At 49.6% G+C, this 17,964-nt stretch overlaps 7 protein-coding genes across 7 annotated transcripts; 2 read left to right on the top strand and 5 right to left on the bottom strand.

Annotated features, from left to right (window-relative positions):
• Positions 1-1,333: 1,333 nt before the first annotated feature.
• On the top strand, positions 1,334-2,059 carry N7443_004461 (Rad52/22 double-strand break repair protein; the record flags this gene model as incomplete). The annotated part of the gene is made up of 2 exons (XM_056884517.1): positions 1,334-1,347; positions 1,402-2,059. 2 exons carry the CDS (start codon positions 1,334-1,336, stop codon positions 2,057-2,059), a joined length of 672 nt encoding a protein of 223 aa, XP_056742795.1.
• Positions 2,060-2,705: 646 nt separating this feature from the next.
• N7443_004460 (putative acyl-CoA thioester hydrolase) lies at positions 2,706-4,256 on the bottom strand (the record flags this gene model as incomplete). Its single annotated transcript, XM_056884516.1, has 4 exons — positions 2,706-3,253; positions 3,306-3,487; positions 3,537-3,898; positions 3,951-4,256. The coding sequence occupies 4 exons, from the start codon at positions 4,254-4,256 to the stop codon at positions 2,706-2,708; spliced, it is 1,398 nt and encodes a 465-aa protein (XP_056742794.1).
• A 592-nt stretch (positions 4,257-4,848) lies between these two features.
• N7443_004459 (uncharacterized protein) lies at positions 4,849-6,224 on the top strand (the record flags this gene model as incomplete). The annotated part of the gene is made up of 3 exons (XM_056884515.1): positions 4,849-4,963; positions 5,020-6,120; positions 6,178-6,224. The coding sequence occupies 3 exons, from the start codon at positions 4,849-4,851 to the stop codon at positions 6,222-6,224; spliced, it is 1,263 nt and encodes a 420-aa protein (XP_056742793.1).
• A 401-nt stretch (positions 6,225-6,625) lies between these two features.
• Positions 6,626-8,020, bottom strand: N7443_004458 (pepsin-like aspartic protease; the record flags this gene model as incomplete). The annotated part of the gene is made up of 1 exon (XM_056884514.1): positions 6,626-8,020. One exon carries the CDS (start codon positions 8,018-8,020, stop codon positions 6,626-6,628), a length of 1,395 nt encoding a protein of 464 aa, XP_056742792.1.
• A 2,778-nt stretch (positions 8,021-10,798) lies between these two features.
• On the bottom strand, positions 10,799-11,687 carry N7443_004457 (SAP domain-containing protein; the record flags this gene model as incomplete). Its single annotated transcript, XM_056884513.1, has 3 exons — positions 10,799-11,237; positions 11,324-11,412; positions 11,469-11,687. The coding sequence occupies 3 exons, from the start codon at positions 11,685-11,687 to the stop codon at positions 10,799-10,801; spliced, it is 747 nt and encodes a 248-aa protein (XP_056742791.1).
• Positions 11,688-12,998: 1,311 nt separating this feature from the next.
• Positions 12,999-14,647, bottom strand: N7443_004456 (FMN-dependent alpha-hydroxy acid dehydrogenase; the record flags this gene model as incomplete). The annotated part of the gene is made up of 4 exons (XM_056884512.1): positions 12,999-13,165; positions 13,224-13,893; positions 13,949-14,454; positions 14,515-14,647. 4 exons carry the CDS (start codon positions 14,645-14,647, stop codon positions 12,999-13,001), a joined length of 1,476 nt encoding a protein of 491 aa, XP_056742790.1.
• Positions 14,648-15,888: 1,241 nt separating this feature from the next.
• N7443_004455 (class I SAM-dependent methyltransferase) lies at positions 15,889-16,844 on the bottom strand (the record flags this gene model as incomplete). Its single annotated transcript, XM_056884511.1, has 4 exons — positions 15,889-16,058; positions 16,127-16,558; positions 16,611-16,718; positions 16,778-16,844. 4 exons carry the CDS (start codon positions 16,842-16,844, stop codon positions 15,889-15,891), a joined length of 777 nt encoding a protein of 258 aa, XP_056742789.1.
• Between the last annotated feature and the right edge of the window lie 1,120 nt (positions 16,845-17,964).

Raw genomic sequence — 17,964 nt, 5'->3', positions numbered from 1 at the left:
TCCCTTTGGCCATTTACTCGCGCCCACCTACACTCATCTCTCACCTCATCACCTCATTTCATAATCTTCTGCTCCGCAGCAAGATCTCCACTCTCCTCACCACCTGAACTATCCAGCTTCCCCTGCAGCAAAGCGAAGGACAGCACAAGGATATCACGAAGTTACACGAAATCATTTTTGTCATATCGCCGGAAGGGAGTTTCGAGTTTCCTGGGATTTAGGTACCTCGTACCTGGTTGCATTAGCCGGGTGGAACTATCATTCTCCAAGCGGAGACTTTTTATTTTATTGCCATCGATGGAGTCGGTTCACGGTCGGGGGTTTGGCTTTGCGTCTTCATTTTGTTCATACATATATCTTTCCCTTGGATTCTTTTGGGATTCCCGTCGGCCACCTTATACATACATGTGGTACGTTAGTGCGACTGGGGCGTTGTATATAGAGTATTTTACTTTAAATGTCGTCGCTCCGAAACATTTGAAAGGACGAATCGAGAAATTGTACACGGCTCTTGCTACTCTTCTTGAATATTTCGTAGTTCTCATGTCGTGCGGGTTTAGGAATCTGGAGACTGTGGAAGCGGAAATCTACCTACACTCCAATGCTAAGATTAGCAGTCATTCAGACTTCATTCAGACTTGAAGGAAGGCGCAAGCAAGCTGTGAAAGTAAGGGTTTTAACTAAGATTCATACGCCCGGAACAATCCTCCAATCTTCTTACGTCCTGCATATCTCCGGGTGATGCAGACGGTGGATCTGCTACTTGAGAATCGTGTTTTGTGAAGAATTCTCTTTTGAAGACAGAGTCTTCATATAGTTAAGAACCCGTACTTCACTAAGCGAGAAGCAACTCCAACTACCGTTCAGATACTCTTACCATGGAAAATAAGTACGAGGCATGTCGAGAGAACGGTGGCAGGGGCAACGTCCACAAGTTACAACTGACCCCAGAACAATTCCCACCATCATCTGTATCATTATTCATTCTGATCCTTTTCCCACATCTTACTACTACCTCGTGTAATTTACGCAAGTACATTTCAGGTAAAGGATGTCGGATCAATAGCAGAGAGTTTCTCACACGGATGCTCCTTTCACAAGGAACATTTAAGGACTGTTCTAGAATTCACTTACTGGCATCTCTAACTTGACTGTCCATGACCAACTCTCACCTTTCGTTCTTTCATCGTTTCGATTTGGATTCAAGCAGTCTTCATGGATATCGCACCTTCCAGATCGTACCTTCCATGTATTTCCCTTTCTTGCCTTCCTTCCAACTGCACGTCCGACAGGATCGTTTTTGGCCATTTAGAAAGGCTCCCACATAACGAAGATGCCAGAACGACGGTAAGCTGCGCTGATGAACTGATGTCGAAAAAGTCCATGCTGATCTATTTCCAGGTATTCCTCTGGCCACCAAGATGAACGAAAGACTTCTTCATCCCCATCGCGAACACAAAGCACGCCTCGCACTCAAATTAGGGAGCCGAGAAACTCCGTCTTCGAGTACAGTCTTCATTACACTGGTCCAGTCCCAATAGAGCGTACCGTTGCCTTGTTGGCCCGCGAAGCAGAAGATAGAAAGCGGGGCCGCTCAAGCCATGGACACGATAGATACCGGGAAAGCCAAGCTCAGAGCCATCCGCCTCGGAGCGTTGAAGATCGCAGCTACTCAAACCAACTCGTTCGATCTAAGGATCAATCACACCGGGCAATTCGGAGCCAGAGCGATAACCGACATAGCAATGGCCGTGAGGGCTACCACGAGGGCAATCGACACCATGGCCAAGTATGTCTGAGTAGCCAAGGCCACAGAAATGGCTTCGATCCCAGTACAAAGCACGAACATGGGGCCGGCTGGATCACGACATCGGACACCCTCTGCGACGAGATTTCCAATTATGGAGAAGCTGAACTTCCCAGCGTTCCTGGACATTCTCTTCCTAGAATTGAAAGACGTGGACCAGACTTCTACATTGTCAGAGAGGCTCGTGGATGCCGTCATCCTCGGACTCAAATTCTGAATGGTGGTCCTCGTACCTCTTGTCAAATTCTTTAAAGGATTTGCGATCGCAAGAAGCTCACAACATTAACGCTGCCAAGACAGTCTTCGGCTTTGGAGCAAGCGCATTCAGCATGGCTACCAATCCTAGAACGGCCATCTATCTCAGGTGGGGAGCCGTCGATCCGGCTCTCAGTCGTAATCGCTACTCTTGACATGAAGCTTTACAGTCCTTTCCCACTGTCCCCCAGAACTTTGGGGTACACAATTATTACGCAGGATTGCCCCAAAGCTTCGCTGTCGCCGTCAGTCTGATAAATACTGAACAGCCACCCCGATCAATTCGTTATTTCAAAGGCTACAGTAATCTACTATCGTCATCCAGTCTTGCTTTCAAGGCATATCTGACAGATGCCTGTCCTAATAATAGTAATGAGAAATGAAATTTCGTGCACTGTTCCGTCATTCACGTCTCCTGCACCAGAATCTTTCATTTATCGAAAGTCTATCTCTGGCCTGGGACCCTTTCAACCAGATGACACGCGGGTATACATAACCATAGTTGGCACCTCTAGACCTCTAGGACGTTTCTGTTCAACACCTATACACCAATTTGAAGAATTGAACCCCAATACCATCATTCAATGTGCAAACTTTACTGAAACCCTCTAAACTATATGACAAACCCCTAGAATACATACATCTACTCAGTAACACTATCCTGGATACTCCGCAACGCACTGCTCTTATGCCCAGGATCAATAGCAGCCGCATTCCTCGCCCTCCTCCTCGCATCGGTCCAAAGCATAAACTCGCCATAGCTCTTCGGCATAACCTTGACATCTCCCTCAACCAAGAAAGTATAATTGAACATACCAGTTGACTTCTTCGTGCCGTGCTCCACATCCCGAACCTTCGAGTCAACGCGCACCTGCACACGAGTGAACTTGCTTCCGTCTTCGCGCTCCTCGGGCTCGGTGTACGCTATCGTGGCGCGGAGGTAGAGTACGCTGCCGACGGGAACAGGGTTTTCGAAAGTTGAGGGATCGAGGGCGAGGAAGTTGGGCCGGGCGTGCGCGAAGGAGGCGGCGCAGCAGAAGGCTAGTTCGAAGGATTGTTTCAGGAGGAAACCACCGAAGATCATGAAGTTGTGGCGGTTGCGGTCTTGCGGTTGCATTATCATGGCGGATTTGAGGATGGTGTCGCTCATATAGACTTGGTTGTTGGGGCGGGTGGCGGGGACTTGGGGGTCTGGAATGGTTAGTTGTGTATTGGTGTAGATTGTGCAAAATGGGGTGCTCACTAAGATAGGACATCTCTTTTGTCCACATTGAGTGGATCAGGTCACTTTCCTCATCATCGGGAGACTTCTCAAGGAGACTGCGCGTGCGGAGAGCCTTTTTGGCTTTAGAATTCTCCTCGCCCTTTCTGAAGAACTCTTTCTCCTCGTCCGTCTCGATGATCAGAGGTGCCACCGGGACAGGCCTAAAGACAGTTTAGTATAGGGTACGCAACATCGACTTTGAGAACATACTTCTTAGTGACCGGGTCAAGCGACACCATCGTAAAAGCACAAGTAATCAAAACGTCTTCAGGCTTCGCAGGTTCACCCTCTGCACGAGCCTTGGACACCTGGCAAGAAATCTCCATACTGGATCGCCCCGTCGCATAGGATACCCGGCCCGTAAGCTCGAGATCGCTAATCTCCATCAGCGGGTGCTCAATAGTGATACGATCCACAGCAGCAGTGACAGTGCTGACGCCATCACCAGTGTGACGGTACGCGACAACACCAGCAAGAGCATCGAGGTCCATCAACAAAGAGCCAAGTCGGATGTGACCGCTAGCATTGAGGTAGTGGTCCAAAAGCCACTTGTCTTGACCCAGCGGCAGAATCTGAATCAATTGTATTAGTGAAAAGGTCTCTTTGAACATGTTCAACACATACAGCACTGTAAAAGCTGTCCGACATCTTCTTCGGCGTCAAATCCGGCTTCACTTTCGGCGGCTCAGGCTCACCGTCCTTAGCAGCCTTTGCGGCCTCCCGACTGGCTGTCAAAGCATCAATCCAAGCCGTCTTGACGCGCATCGGCATCCAGGCAGGTTTAAACGCGGCATTTGTCGGCGTAGAGTGGAAGTCCCGGTTCTGCGACCTGGAAGATTGTGTGGCGGCGACAGCGCGTGCAGGCAGCGCAGCCGCAGAGAGGCTCTTAGAGCGGACAATAGCAGTCCTTCTTCCCGCGAGACTAAACATTTTGCTTGTGTGCTTAGGTGAAGATGCAAGGATGAACATAGCTATGACGATATTGAAGCCGAGAGACAACCCCGGTCGCTCCCGATCGGGTTAGCTCTCGGCAATCCGGAGATTCTCGGGAACGAATTGCCGCGCATCTCGGGTTGTATAGTTCTTGTTGGTAATAGAGTGTCGAAGGCTTGGGGTAGAGGTCTTGTAGATTAAAAGAACGAAAACGTTTGATCCATTCGCACTAGGGTCTAGTAGTTCGCCGTAATTTAGGCGTAGAATGCCATCTGCAGATCTCGGGAACCAGTTGCCCTGAATCGGCGAGCCGGTATCAGACCACCACGGCTCACCCCTCTGCAGAGAAAGCTTGGCTTGTGTGGAGAAGTAGACTCGTGCTTACATACGTATTTGGGTGTATGCATAATTGAACCCAAGGGTCTCTCGACCGTGAATCTCTCGACCGAGATCTGACTCAAAGATGAGGTCATTGATTAGATAGTTCCGAAAGCATCTATATAAACTCGGTCAATATCCAAGAAAGAGCTCTTCATTCATCTTTGAATACACTGGAATTGAATCCAAGCAGTCCCCGTCATTCGCAATCATGAGTGATCCTACCAACCCGAACATCAAGAACAGAAGTACTCAGCAATGGGGTCTCTACCAGCGCGAGAACTTCCAAAAGGTCAACCAGGGCCAAACACCACTTTTTAATACCAGTATGCATATTAGTCCCCTCAATCTGCCTCTCTTCATTTATCTAAATATTACCCAGACCCCCAAAAACTTGAAGAAAGAGCCAAAGAAAAGCTCTCCGAAGGAGGCTGGTACTATGCGTCCTCCAATGCCGGACTGTCAAACACTCACCTCGCAAACCGCCAATCCTTCTACCGACACCGCATCATCCCCAACCAACTAGTCGACACCAATAGCCGTGATACCAGCGCCGAGATCTTCGGCCACCGCGTCTCAGCCCCCATCGGCTTCGCCCCAATCGGTATCAATAAGATTTACCACCCAGCCGGCGAAGCAGCCGTCTCCAAAGTCGCCGGGGAACTTAACCTCCCTTACTGCCTCTCAACAGCGGGAAGTACATCGATTGAGAAAGTGGCCGAGGCAAACGGCTCCGGACCACGCTTCTATCAACTCTACATGCCTCACGATGACGAACTTACGTTGTCATTGCTGAACAGGGCGTGGAACGCGGGGTTCGACGCTTTGATTCTAACAACGGATACATGGCAACTCGGCTGGAGACATGATGACGTCGCGACCTCGAATTACGCTTTCTATCGCGGTTTCGGTGCTGATTTGGGTCTGACGGATCCCGTTTTCCGGAAACGGTGTCAGGAGGATGGAATCGATCCAGACAAGGATGTTGTTGCGGCGAGTACGAAGTGGATTGATTCCGTCTGGCATGGACGGGCGTGGTCGTGGGAGAAGATCCCGTGGTTGATTGAGCAGTGGAAGAAGATCTCTGGAGGACGGCCGTTTGCGATTAAGGGGATTCAGAGTGTGAAGGATGCGAAGAAGTGTGTTGAGTTGGGGGTTGATGGGATTGTGGTGAGTAACCATGCTGGACGGCAGGTTGATGGGGCTGTTGCTAGTCTTGATGCTCTTGAGAAGATTGTTGAGGCTGTTGGGGAGAAGATTTATATTATGTTTGATTCTGGAGTGAGGGGGGCGAGTGATGTTGTTAAGGCGCTTGCGCTTGGTGCGAAGTTTGTGTTTGTGGGAAGGCTATGGATTTGGGGCTTGAGTATAATGGGAGAGGATGGGGTGAGACATGTTATGAAGAGCTTGCTGGCGGATTTGGATATTTTAATGGGTGTTGCTGGGTTTAACTCAGTGAAGGACTTTGAGAAGGAGATTCTCGGTAAGTTTTTTCGGCCGAGTTGGAGGGCTGGGTGTCTATGTGCTAATGGTTGTGCAGAGTCCGGTCCTAAGTCTTACTCCTTGATCCCGGAGAAGGTGCTGTGATGTTCTTAGGTTGCAGTGGATAGAAGCCAATGAATACAAGTGTGATTTGTCCATATGAAAGAGTGTTTGGTTCTAGTTATACATGGTGACATGATGGGCCAATTCCAGGACATGTCGAATGATAGTAATGTGTGCAGGGAGGCTGCGGCTCTAAATGCAAGAAACGAAGGTATTATCTCGCCCGAGAGATTCGGGCGGTATGTGCAATGGGTATCACCCCATGGAACGAATGTCGGTGAAGTGGGTCGAGACGGTCTCAAAACGTATGCGCCAGACTCGAGGGTATGAACTGAAAACGCCGGTATGAACTGTGGACGATGTGTAATGAAATGTTGAAGGTCGAGGTGGGCGCAGGCTGCGATGGGAGATGGTAAGAAGTCGATGATTGAGATGAAGGTGCACTATGCTCGAAGGAAGAGCACGGATAGAACGGTCATGAGCAGCGAAGAGCCCACGCCGAGGGAGAGATGGGATGCCGAGCCAGTGGCAACGGCTGTTGTGGAGGCCGATCCTGAGGCAGTGGCAGCACTCGTAGAACCTTCAGTAACCGCGGCAGTGGTGTTAGAAGAGGAGAAGGTGCCATTTACAGACGTAGAGTTGACTAAGCGTCCTCCAAAGCCAACCTGTACGTTGTCGAAGTCGAAGACGGTGTAGACATTCTTTAAGAAAACGTCTCCGACAAGCCAAGTATTATTTCCAAAGGAGTCGTGGCCGACAATAGTTGAAACACAGCCGCCGGTGCTAGATGCGCCGATGTAGTCTTCCGGCTGGATAGAGTACTTGATACCAGAGAATTCAAACTCCAGAGTGGCAGTCGAGTTACAAGGAATGATGTAGTTCTCTCCCGAGGGTGAAGATCCGGGGATAAGTGCGAACAGAGATGCGGCATCGGCCGGGGGAATCAGAATATAGGTGGTGCCAGTGTCGATGGTGGCAGACTTTCCGGTGAGGTTGACGGCTTGGTCGTTCACGTAAACATCATCCAGGGGAATGGTCCAGGTGTCTTGGTTGGTTGCAGTGTAGCTGATGTTTCCATCAAACTTGGTGGTATCAATAGTGCCAAAGTTGACCTCGCCATCCTTGGGATCGTCCGCAGCACGCGACAGACTAAAGCCAACGACGTTAGAGCCGAGCAAAGCCTTCGAGGCAACAACGTCCATGAAGGAAGGAATAGTCCAGCCATCAGCATGCGATCGTCCCAAGCCCAAGATACCGTCAATGGGGTAGTTTGTAAATGACTCGTTCACCGAAAATGCCGATCCGAAAGTGAACGTCACGTCCATATCTGCAACTGACCATATGTCCTGGCCCAGGTCCATTTTTACATCTCCGCTTCCGTAACCGATGCTATAGGAGGAGCTGTTCGAGTAGTAGCTACTCGACTCAGACTTGTTCCATGTATGATGACTCGTGCAGACGCTGTCAGTGCAGCTGGTGCCGAAAACCCAACTGCTGGGGGATCCGGTATCCAAGGCGAGCCACATTTCCTCCTTCTGTGAGCCAACTTGCACCACGGCGAAGTAAGAGTAGTCCATTCCATCTTGGTCCAGTGGCGCACTGTTCGGCAAAGTCGGGGTATTGGCTTCAACAATCGAGTAAGTGTCACGACGAACGGAGGCTTTCTTGATGTCGAATGTCAGTGGCTTCTTAGCGGATATGTCATCCTCAGTCGAAGGTAGCAGAGTCCATGGCATGAAGCGGCGCAATAAACCAGTTTCCACTTTCAATTCCCACGGGTAGAAGGCATGTACGCCGGTCGAGAGGCCGGCGAGGAGCAGACACGGTGAAAAACGCATGATCTCGGGAAGAATCTAGGAACGAGAGAACTCGGGCGTCATCGGATCAAGAGGCAGCAGCTTCGATGAGGAGTCCCTCAAGCTGCGAGCAGTCGTTTAACGGTTTGATGCGGAGATAGACTTGGTAATGGCGATCAGCGGAAGATTCGCGAGCTCGGTCCAGAAGATAGAATCGAGAATTACGCAATGTACAGGGGACTGAAAGGAAAGAAACAAGCAACAAATAAAGCAAAGAAAAAGAAGGACGACAATGAAGAGGTTGGAAGTGAAGTGAAGGTCGGATGCAAATGCAAATGCAAATGTGAGGGGGGGGGGTGGCCAGCTGGGTCTCCCCAGAACCAGTGAACCACTGCACTAGCGAGCCAGTGAACCTCTGCAGGAAAATGCTCCCCTGACAAGTCCGCTAATGCCTTTAACGGTTTGGTGCGGTGGATCCCCAGTCACGGTTCAAGTCCTGATCGTCTGTTCGGTCGGAGCTAACCTTGCGCTAGACCCCGTTACTCTCTTGGGTCCCTGATAAAACTTGGAATTGCGGGCTACAAGTGCCTAAAAAAAGGGCTTTAAGATTGCATCTGCTGTGGGACCTATCCTGATTGATTTCCTCGATCATGATAGTCTGGGTTGGCGTCGCAGGTGATACAAGAGTTCACGTCAAGGTTCATCCTTGCGCACGGGTCCACGGCTTTTTCAGGGGTTCATCAACTTCCACCTCTTCTTTGACTAGGCATTCCTGCACGAACACCGGTCTAGACTCGCTTTAACGGATTATCAAGGCTTGAATGGTTCCATTGGGCTGAATCCAGACCAGCCGTGTGGCCAAGCTGCGTCCCAATTCATTGCGTGGCTGCAAGCCTCGCTCCACCGTTGGAGACTGGCTAGATGCAGATCCTGTGCGACGATCTGTGTTTACACCCCCGAGTCCGAACGCTGATCTTGGAGCTGGTCGAGACTTTGAATAATAGGTAAATGCGACCGGTGCAGTCTGCTCCCCAGGGGTTCCTACACCGATTTTTTGCCATCACTATGGGGCGCATCCGCCACCCGAGACATATGACCGATCAGGTTACGCATGCATAATTCTACTATCAGACTTGACATGTAAATGATCAATTGCTGTTCAATGGATAGAAAATGTAAACACAGTGCATCAGAATGGAGAAGCTAGTATTGAATTATCAAAGTTGGGTAGCACAGACAATTCGGTGCCCCATCCACGGTACCCGGATAGGCCAGGACAGGGGCCCAGACCATATCCCTAGACCAATTTGACAGGTTCTATCCTAGCATCGTTTTAGACATATTTCCCCTCTCTCCAATAAGGTTTCTAGGCGACTATTCATTCATTTAGAGTATCGCTTTCTAGCTAGGTATGACGCTATTTTGGTCTTCGGATACGCGCATGGACCGAGTTCTAACGCGCGCGGATGAACTCTTAAGTAGACAGATCGGAAGATTCTCCAATGACGTCCAGGGTAATAGTTCTCATGGGTCATTTGAATGGAACTGAAATACTTAACGTAGTTCATGACTTTGACGAAAATGGTCTCCACTGGCTACCTGTAGGTGCACTGTAGGACAAAGACTCCGAAACCGAGCAGATCAATGCAGCAGATCACGGATTCGGACCACAGTAGATTTAAACATTGAATACCAGTCTTCCTATATTTTTTTCTAGAAAAAGACTAATTGAATCAAAGGACAAATTTAAATTGGTCACACAGTCTGAGGGTCTAAATACCGGATCGGAAGAGACCGGAACGTCACCCCAGACATTGAGCGGCAGGGTGATTGAGTCACCATCCATTGAAAAAAAACCACTTTTGCACCAATTGCATTGATAAAGATCTATCGCCCTAGATAGAAACAGAATTCAACGTTTTCCAATCCATAAGCTGAGCGAGTAGCAACCGTGGATAATTGTCCAGTTCAACGCCACGCTAATTATAGCATCTATCTATGAATCATTCCCACTTCCAATTGAAAATGAGTAATCAATTGAATATTAAACACCCGCAAGTATCTTGTTATTCCAAGGAAATACACACCGAGATAATGGGACCCCATACCCGATAAATACCCTTTTAATCTATGAAGAAGCGGATCACATCACCCCGATCCCCATTCATCTCATCCCACAATCAACCTCGGAAGAGCGTAAAAACTTCCCGCTCCATGACCTATCCGGAAGCACATTCATGAGCCCAGAGACACTAATTGCCAGACCCTACGTCACGCTATCTTCGCCTTACCGAATCCATCCGCTTGTAGAAGTCAACCGAGCCAATTGGATAATATGAAGACAGGTCACCCGAGTCTCATGACCTCGGGACCGGTAGCTCGGGTTTACATAGAGAATGATCGGGAGGTATCTCGGGTATTTTGTAGATCTTTTGTTGCGTAGATCGTTTCGGAGACTAGTGTGGGGGACCTCGGCAACACGAAAATGGTAGATGACGCGACAATTTACGGGGCTAATTGCAGATTGACAAGGTATTTTCGAAGTGACATCTTAGAATGGGTAGATGGGAAGAGTCGGTATTGTATCGAGTATTTAGATTCAGGTGCCAGGAAGATTCAGAGTTCAGAGTTCACGCTGGAGCTAATCTGTAGCAATCCACGCGCAGAGATAGTGATAATAGAAATAAAGTAATAAAGAAAAGTTACACAAACGCTAGTCGAAGAAACCCTCTCGGCGATAAAACAGTGCCTCACAAGAAAAAAAAAAAAAAAAAAGTCATCAAAGGCCGTTAAGCACACACGCAGTCAAGGTAAAAACCCCTACTTGCGCGCAACCTCCTTAGGCCCGAGAACATCATCCAAAAACCCAGCCCACAGCTCCTTCAAAACGCCCGGCTCGGAAGATTTCCCATTGGCCCGGCGCTGAATCTCCTCGCCAACGCGCGAGCGACCCACTGCCTCGGTAAGTGAAAACGGATCAATGTCAATGGAGTGATTGTCGACGACTTCGCTCATCGGGGAGGCGGCGACGACGCCGGCACCGGAGACTGTGTAGATCTGGGGCTTCATAAGTGGGGCGGAGGTGGAGGTGGAGGTGGACTCGTGGTGCGAGTAGAGGTCGGGAAGGACCGGAATTTGAGTCTGGCTGGATGCATGGGTTTCCATGTCGGACATTATGGGCATGTAAACTAGGTCGACTGTGGAGGTGTCGCCGACTGCTTTGGAGGAGCGGGATGTGTTGAATTGGCGAGTGGGTTGGCTGTTTGAGGTGTTAGTTTGGTCTGCAATGGATGCATGGGGTTGGGGATATGAAGTCGTGTGGAATTTGTAATTTGGAGGACGTACTCTGCGAAGGCATTGCTGTTGATGCGGCGCATGGCAATGCTGAATGCACGAGACTGGAGGACATCGTGGTTGGAGAGGCGCTCGATCAGCTGTAGATTGGTTAGATGGTTGACCAGGAGGTAGGATAGATGGACAGAGTACGAACCTCGGATTTGCTGCCAGCAGTACGGAGAGAGCGTCTTTGGCACTCAGTCTCCAAGTCTGGAATGCTGCGAGCAGCGTAGAGAGAGGCCTTGTCGGCAGGGTTGGCAGGCTGAGCAGACTGGACGCCAGTGATGTGGAGGCCACGGCGAGCAGGTGCAGCGATGGGCTGCTGGGAAAGCTGACGCAGAACGCGCAGCGAAGTTTGACGAGGAGCGGCCATTATGAAAGTGATGAGGTATGTATAGAGCTGCCTAGATAGGCCGGGGTAGGGTGAAGTACAAGTAGATATAGAAGGAAGTGGTGGGAGAGATAGGAAGGACCGGATGAAAATCCAAAAGTCAGAGTCAGAGAATTCTTCGAATGGACGGAAAAGGAGAAAGGGCAACAACAGGCTGCTTTGTAGCTGTGAGTAAGAGAGTCGGGGGAATCGTTGGGGAGAGCTATGAAACCCACTTCTTGGCGGTCTGGACCCGTTTATCGATAGCGTGGATCCACGGAGAGTGAAGTGTTGACGTCTTCTACACAGGGGTAGTATCGGTGAAGACTCGAGATAAGCAGAACCAAGGATGAGACCGAGATAAAAGAGGGGAACTCAAGGTTTAACATGGTTTATATAGGGAGGGTGTACAACATACCCCGATTCAACAGTTCCGGTGTAATGAGATCTACGGCGTAAAAGTACCGGATACCTCATCCTCGGGACGGTGTCTACGGGGTACACCGTGTACCCACCCAAGATGAGCAGGTGACTCGATGTACTGGGTACTTCTCCTACTTTCTGCTCCGTACTTTCAACTCCGTGCGCATCATTTCCACTCTATCTTGAGTCCCCACTCCCACTCTCCACTCCCATTATTGGATATTCTTTTCCCGCTCGCTGCGCGGTGCAGTAATGGCTTCCCTAGGGAAACCCGGGGAGTCCTCCCTCCCTCCGGAAGTGGTCCTGATCCCCAATCACCGCCCTACAACTGGCTGCGACACCCTGACAAACGGGCCTTTCCCCGCCCCGGAAACCGCGTCAGCCATTCGAGATCGCCCCAACTGTCAAGATCGCATGACTTTCAAGCGGTGAGACACACGTTGTCGCCTGTGACTCGTCGTGCTTCGTAGATTTCCTACTGATGTACTGAGTACCTAAGCACCCATCTAGGCACCCTATTTCTTCTCAACAGGGGGTCCTGTCGGTGCTATTAACCACTGCAGCATCTCGGTGAGCTTCTGCATTTCCTCGCGGTCCTCACGGAAGCCTCGGATTCCGATGTCGTGATCACCAGACCCTGGACTCCACGGTGGCGCAGCTATCCTCATTCTGCGATGGGTCAGGGGCAACGAAGCTGTAAGGGCAACTGCCGCCTTGGCGGGATTCCGAGCATCCCCCCAGATTCTTCCCCTGGGTGAAGCCATCCCTAGATTGAGAGTGATACACTTGATTGGAAAAGTCGTGCATTGTGTGTTACCTAGGATATATACTCTAATCTTACGACCAGTCGCTTCTATTTGCCAATCGCCCCCCCGGGTACCTTCCTGCCCATCAAAGCTTGGCTCCTCGCCCTTTAGCTATGGCCCGAGCGTATGGGTGCGAGCGGGATGCCGGAACAAGATGGTCGATATCGCCTGTGTGCACAAAATCAGGCGATGCTTGGTCCAGGGATGTGATGCCGATGTTTCGCATCGCCGTTTCCAGCTCATCTTGCATGACTGGTGGGTCCAATTAGATTCGAATAGTCTATGGCGCCTTATGCGGATCTTCACTTACTATCAATCAAATGCTCCACTCCTTCTTGGCCGTAGTTTGTCGCGAATAACATGCTTCGCCCCATGCCTACGGCGGTTGCGCCTAGGCATACGGCTTTGAGGATGTCGGTCCCGCGGCGGATACCGCTATCTACGTAGACTTCCATCTTCTCGAATACCTCTGGACATCGTCGATGGATCTCGAGGAGGGTGATGATCGACGGCGGGCTGGTGTCGAGGTTGCGGCCGCCGTGATTGCTGAGTAGGATTCCGTCTAGGCCAGCTTTCATGGCCAGCATGGCGTCGTCGGCGGACATCACGCCTTTCAGACACACTGGCTTGTGAGTGTGTTGTCGCACCCACTTTAGATCTTCCCAGGTCAGGCCAGGGTCGATGAAGCCGGCCATGACCCGACCAAGGCCGCCGCCTTTTTTGTCGTTTTGCGCCTTGGAGGGCGACATGGGCACCGATAGACCCTCGTCAGCCTTGACGCGTTCGTCGGCTTCGCGCTTGCCAGGCCAAGCAGCGTCGACGGTCACGAAAATGGCTTTGATGTTGGGGTTTGCTGAACACTGGCGAAGTAGAGCAGCGGACTTTTCACGGTCGCGGTTGACATATAACTGGAAGAAGAAACCGGCAGAAGGGGCAGCTGTCCTCAATTCGTCCATGGTATAGGAAGAGTTATTAGAGATCTGGTGAAACATCAGTACAGTTGGTCCTTGAAAGGTCCAGTCCGAAAATACCCACGCCCTGCATGATACCCTTGTTTTCACAAGCCCTCGCAATAGCACACTCCCCATCGGAATGAATCAACTTCGCCATAGCCGCCGGACTGACGAAAAGCGGCAGCTTGTAATCGCCTCCTAAAATCTTCGTACGACCGTTCACCTCCCGCACATTTCTCAGCACTCTCGGACGGAACCATATCCGATCAAAGCACGACTTATTAGCATCTCGCGTAATCAAATCTGTCGCCGCGCTCGAGTAAAATGCCCATGTCTTGCTATTAGCCGTCTTCGACGCGACAACCTCGAAATCATGCGAATTGATCAAGGTCCCCAACGGCGGCTTCTCATTATCCAAAAGCACCTTTGGGTTCTGGCCTGGTGGGGGCTTAATCCAGTCTTCATCGATTGTAGACTCATCGAGCATGCCTTTGAGTTTGTCGGCGCTCAGGTTGTTTTTTAATACGCTGGGCGCATGGACTTCTGAGTATGCTTTCGTCGCGTCTCGGCCTGCGTACTTCAAGATGACTGTTCGTTTCAAAGATGAGGTTAGTCTTGTGCATTTAGAAAACATTGGAAGATGCGTACTTGTAGATCCGCCGGGGTGTTCATCCAGAAAGTCGGTCACATCCCAGACCTGGTTGTCGACTACAATCCAGCAGTCTTGGGGACTTCTGTGTTCTGCAATGTACTTCGCAGACAGAGGTTTCTGGTCTGCCATTTGGTCGAGCGTTTGTGTCTTCTCGTCCGAGATATGTTCAATCGCACTGATTGCGCTTTTCGTCCCAAATTACGGGAACACGAACGCAGACGTTGTTGGCGATAAACAATGAGAGCGTGAGGGGTGGAGGGAAAACCAGCCAGCCAGAGACGACTAAATACTCAGCAAGGGCCTCTTTCTCCAAAAAAGTTGTGATCGCGGTCGATCTCCGTGTGGCCAGCGTGGGTCCACTACGGCAATGCCCCCGGACTTACCCCGGACTTACCTTCACCTTTCGTCGCAATGGATCTTTCGAGGGGGCACTCGATCATGTCCCAAATGACAGATATTCTAGTCTCTGTCTTCGTATTGCAACGATGTGCGATATCTCAGATCTCCCCATCGCTCTTTAAACCGTTTTTGACACTCTTCCTTCCATGTTTTTCTCAATAGCGACCATCCAAACACCTTCTCTCGAGAAGCTCGGCATTCACCTTCCTTGAAACCTCATCGTCGATCAATCACAGTTGTGAGATGCAAGACCCTGACGGCCAGACTCGGGGTATCACCGACCGAAATACGGAGTTCTCTCCGGGTCGGTAAGTGAAGCGCTCTGGTCCGTGACCAGATTACATAAGAGGTGTTTATGACATCCAATTGGATAGTTACCGTAGCACCGCGGCATGGTAGACACTTAGCAATTGAGGTTTAAGAAAGAACCCTTGCAAATAGCGATTTTGGCCAAGGAAATCTGGCTGTTGTACGTTAACAGTAGCTTTGTGGCGGCCGTTGGAAACATTCGATCTATTATCCTTCTAGGCTTACAGCCCTTAGTTCCGTCCTCAATTTCACGGGTCAGCGACGTGACTAAATCCTCAAATACCGTATGCCTGGAACGGGAATATAATTTAAGTGGACCTAAATAGGCGGCGGTAACTTATTTTCCTAGACTCATTCGAAAATATTGAGAGGTATACCTTCAAAATGGAATATAAAGATATCTAGAAAGAATTGATTGTATTGACTTCTCCCTGGCACGCATTACTCATGCACTAGCGTTATACCTGTATTCATAATGCTGAACCGTGACGCACAGTACTCAATAACAGCACAATCATCATACAGATGCTACAAGACGTGAAGGACTCCCAGCCTAACCCCCTTCCAGCTAATTCCTTGAACATCTTCATGCTTGGATCATCAATGCCCTGGATAGTATGCGAGCAATGAGAAAAGCGAAGAAAATGAAAGCAGTCTTCCAATCAAGCTTTCTTTTTAAGCACACCCGAAATCCTAGGTAAGCAACTGTACGGTTCATCGGCCACCTCAATTTCACCAGGGTTTTCCCACTCCCCGGCAGCAAGAATATCCGCCTTGATATCCCGATTCAAACAACACCCGACAAGTCCGCTCCAAGCAGGATTCAAACAAGCTGTTGTCATATTAGCCTCTCCATACAACTTCCAAAGCAAGACCCGTAACGTGATAATCAATACGTACCTTGTGTGATAGCCGTAGCAGTATCCCGGTTCTTCTCATGCTCCCAGAATACAAAGCTCCCTCCCGGTTTTAACAATTTCCACACCGCCCTCATCACACTCTTCACATCTTTCACTGAGCACAATACCTGAATACTTAGCACAGTGTCCATGCTCCCTTCGGTAATCCCCTCCATTATCAAAATGTCGCTGTCTTCAACGCCACACGCTAAAAGCTTGTATTTATCCTGGAGACCAAGTTTCTTGACCTTTGCAGCAATTGTGTCTCCGTAGTTAGGATTAGGGTCAACGGCGTATATAAAGTCTACGAGGGATGGAACGAAGCGCTGGATTTGGTTGCCTGGTCCAGGGCCGAGTTCGAGGATTCTGCCTTGAGCGGAGCGGACAAGGGAGGGGACAACGGTGGTATTTTCATAGGCGATGAAACCGTCGGCTATGTAAAATAATTAGTATGTAGGGATTTGGGTTCGGGATGGGAAGCTTACAGTGCGTGATAAACAGTTTGGCTACAGCAGCCTCTCGAACCCTTTGGGGATATGCAAGAGAGGCGAAACCGTCTTTGCGAAAGGCTTCTTTAAAAGCCTTGTAGTGCACTATTTTGGAATGTTGGTATGTTGGTACAGGTAAGTACAGGTAGGGAGGGAGGAATTACATTGGATGGATAACCAGATGAGCTGGAGTGGCCTAAAGATGCCATTAAGACGGTCTTTACCAGCCATGGTGCTTTACTTAGCATAACTTGTGAGCATAAAGATGATCACATGTTGAGGTGGCAGCGGTATATGTACTCACGTAATACAAATGGCCTCGAGAGAATTTGTGTAAGAAAGTAAAATGTGCGACAAGAATGTAGCACGCAAGTTGGGTAGCGCAATTTATAAGAAAAAAAAGTGGGGGAAGAATCTCTTCGAGGATTTATACGCGGGCCACTATTCTGCTCTTACATGGATAGGTAAGCTGGAAGCTAGACGTGCCCTATTGGTTCGATTTTCGGGGCACGTGCGGTAGACTCGCTGTTCAATCCTAATGTCAGTTTGAGAACTTGCTATTGGAAAGAACGCTAGTATTAGCGTGTCGTAGACCGTCCGACTCTACGCCATTGCTAGGGTTCGAATCAAAATATTCGCAAGCCATGACCTCTCATTGAGCTAGCCTGGGTGGGGGCCTACAAGTCTCCAGTCATCGAGAGTCCCGTACAGTCTTATCGTAGGTCTTTCATCAGCCAATTGACAGTGTTCAATTTCCACTCTCTATCCAAAATTATACAACAAGCCGAACTCGAACCCGAGCTCCCAAAGCATGAGGGCCATGGTTGCCTCTTCCTAATAAATTATCTCCGAGCCTCCGCCGTTACAATAGGCTATGATCCCGAAACCGAGAACCCCCTTAAAACGGCCTAAGCGCTTCTAAAGCGCGAACTTTTCAAGCGATATCCAAGTATATCAAATATCATACGCATGAAGCTTGATTAAAGAGCTCCAGTGAAGCTTTGTTGGATTCATAGAGCCTTGTTGACCAAGCTCCCATAGAGCGGTCTATTCTATCAATGTCCCGCAGAGGTGGTGATGAAGGCACGCGGGTGGTATACCAAATTGTGAAGTTTACTATCAATTTGGTGCATTCGATACATAGTTCATGTATATTAGACAGAAATTAACAGATATATAAATTCTTTACAAGAAAGGGGATGGCTTTGAAAATATGAAAGGCGGGTGTGAATATATTTCTGGTAGATGATCTAGCCACGCACTTCAAAGAGGAGGAACGCGGCATTAGTCATCCGGACGGTCTGGCATGGCAGAAAGTGAGCGCCAACTTAGTAATATAGCACAGCCACAG

The sequence above is a fragment of the Penicillium atrosanguineum genome, assembly GCF_028827265.1.
Source record: "Penicillium atrosanguineum strain IBT 20685 chromosome Unknown utg000003l_segment0_segment0, whole genome shotgun sequence".
In the NCBI taxonomy this organism is placed as follows: domain Eukaryota; kingdom Fungi; phylum Ascomycota; class Eurotiomycetes; order Eurotiales; family Aspergillaceae; genus Penicillium; species Penicillium atrosanguineum.
Note: the sequence above shows the minus strand (reverse complement) of the source record. Positions and strands in the feature narration are given on the sequence as shown.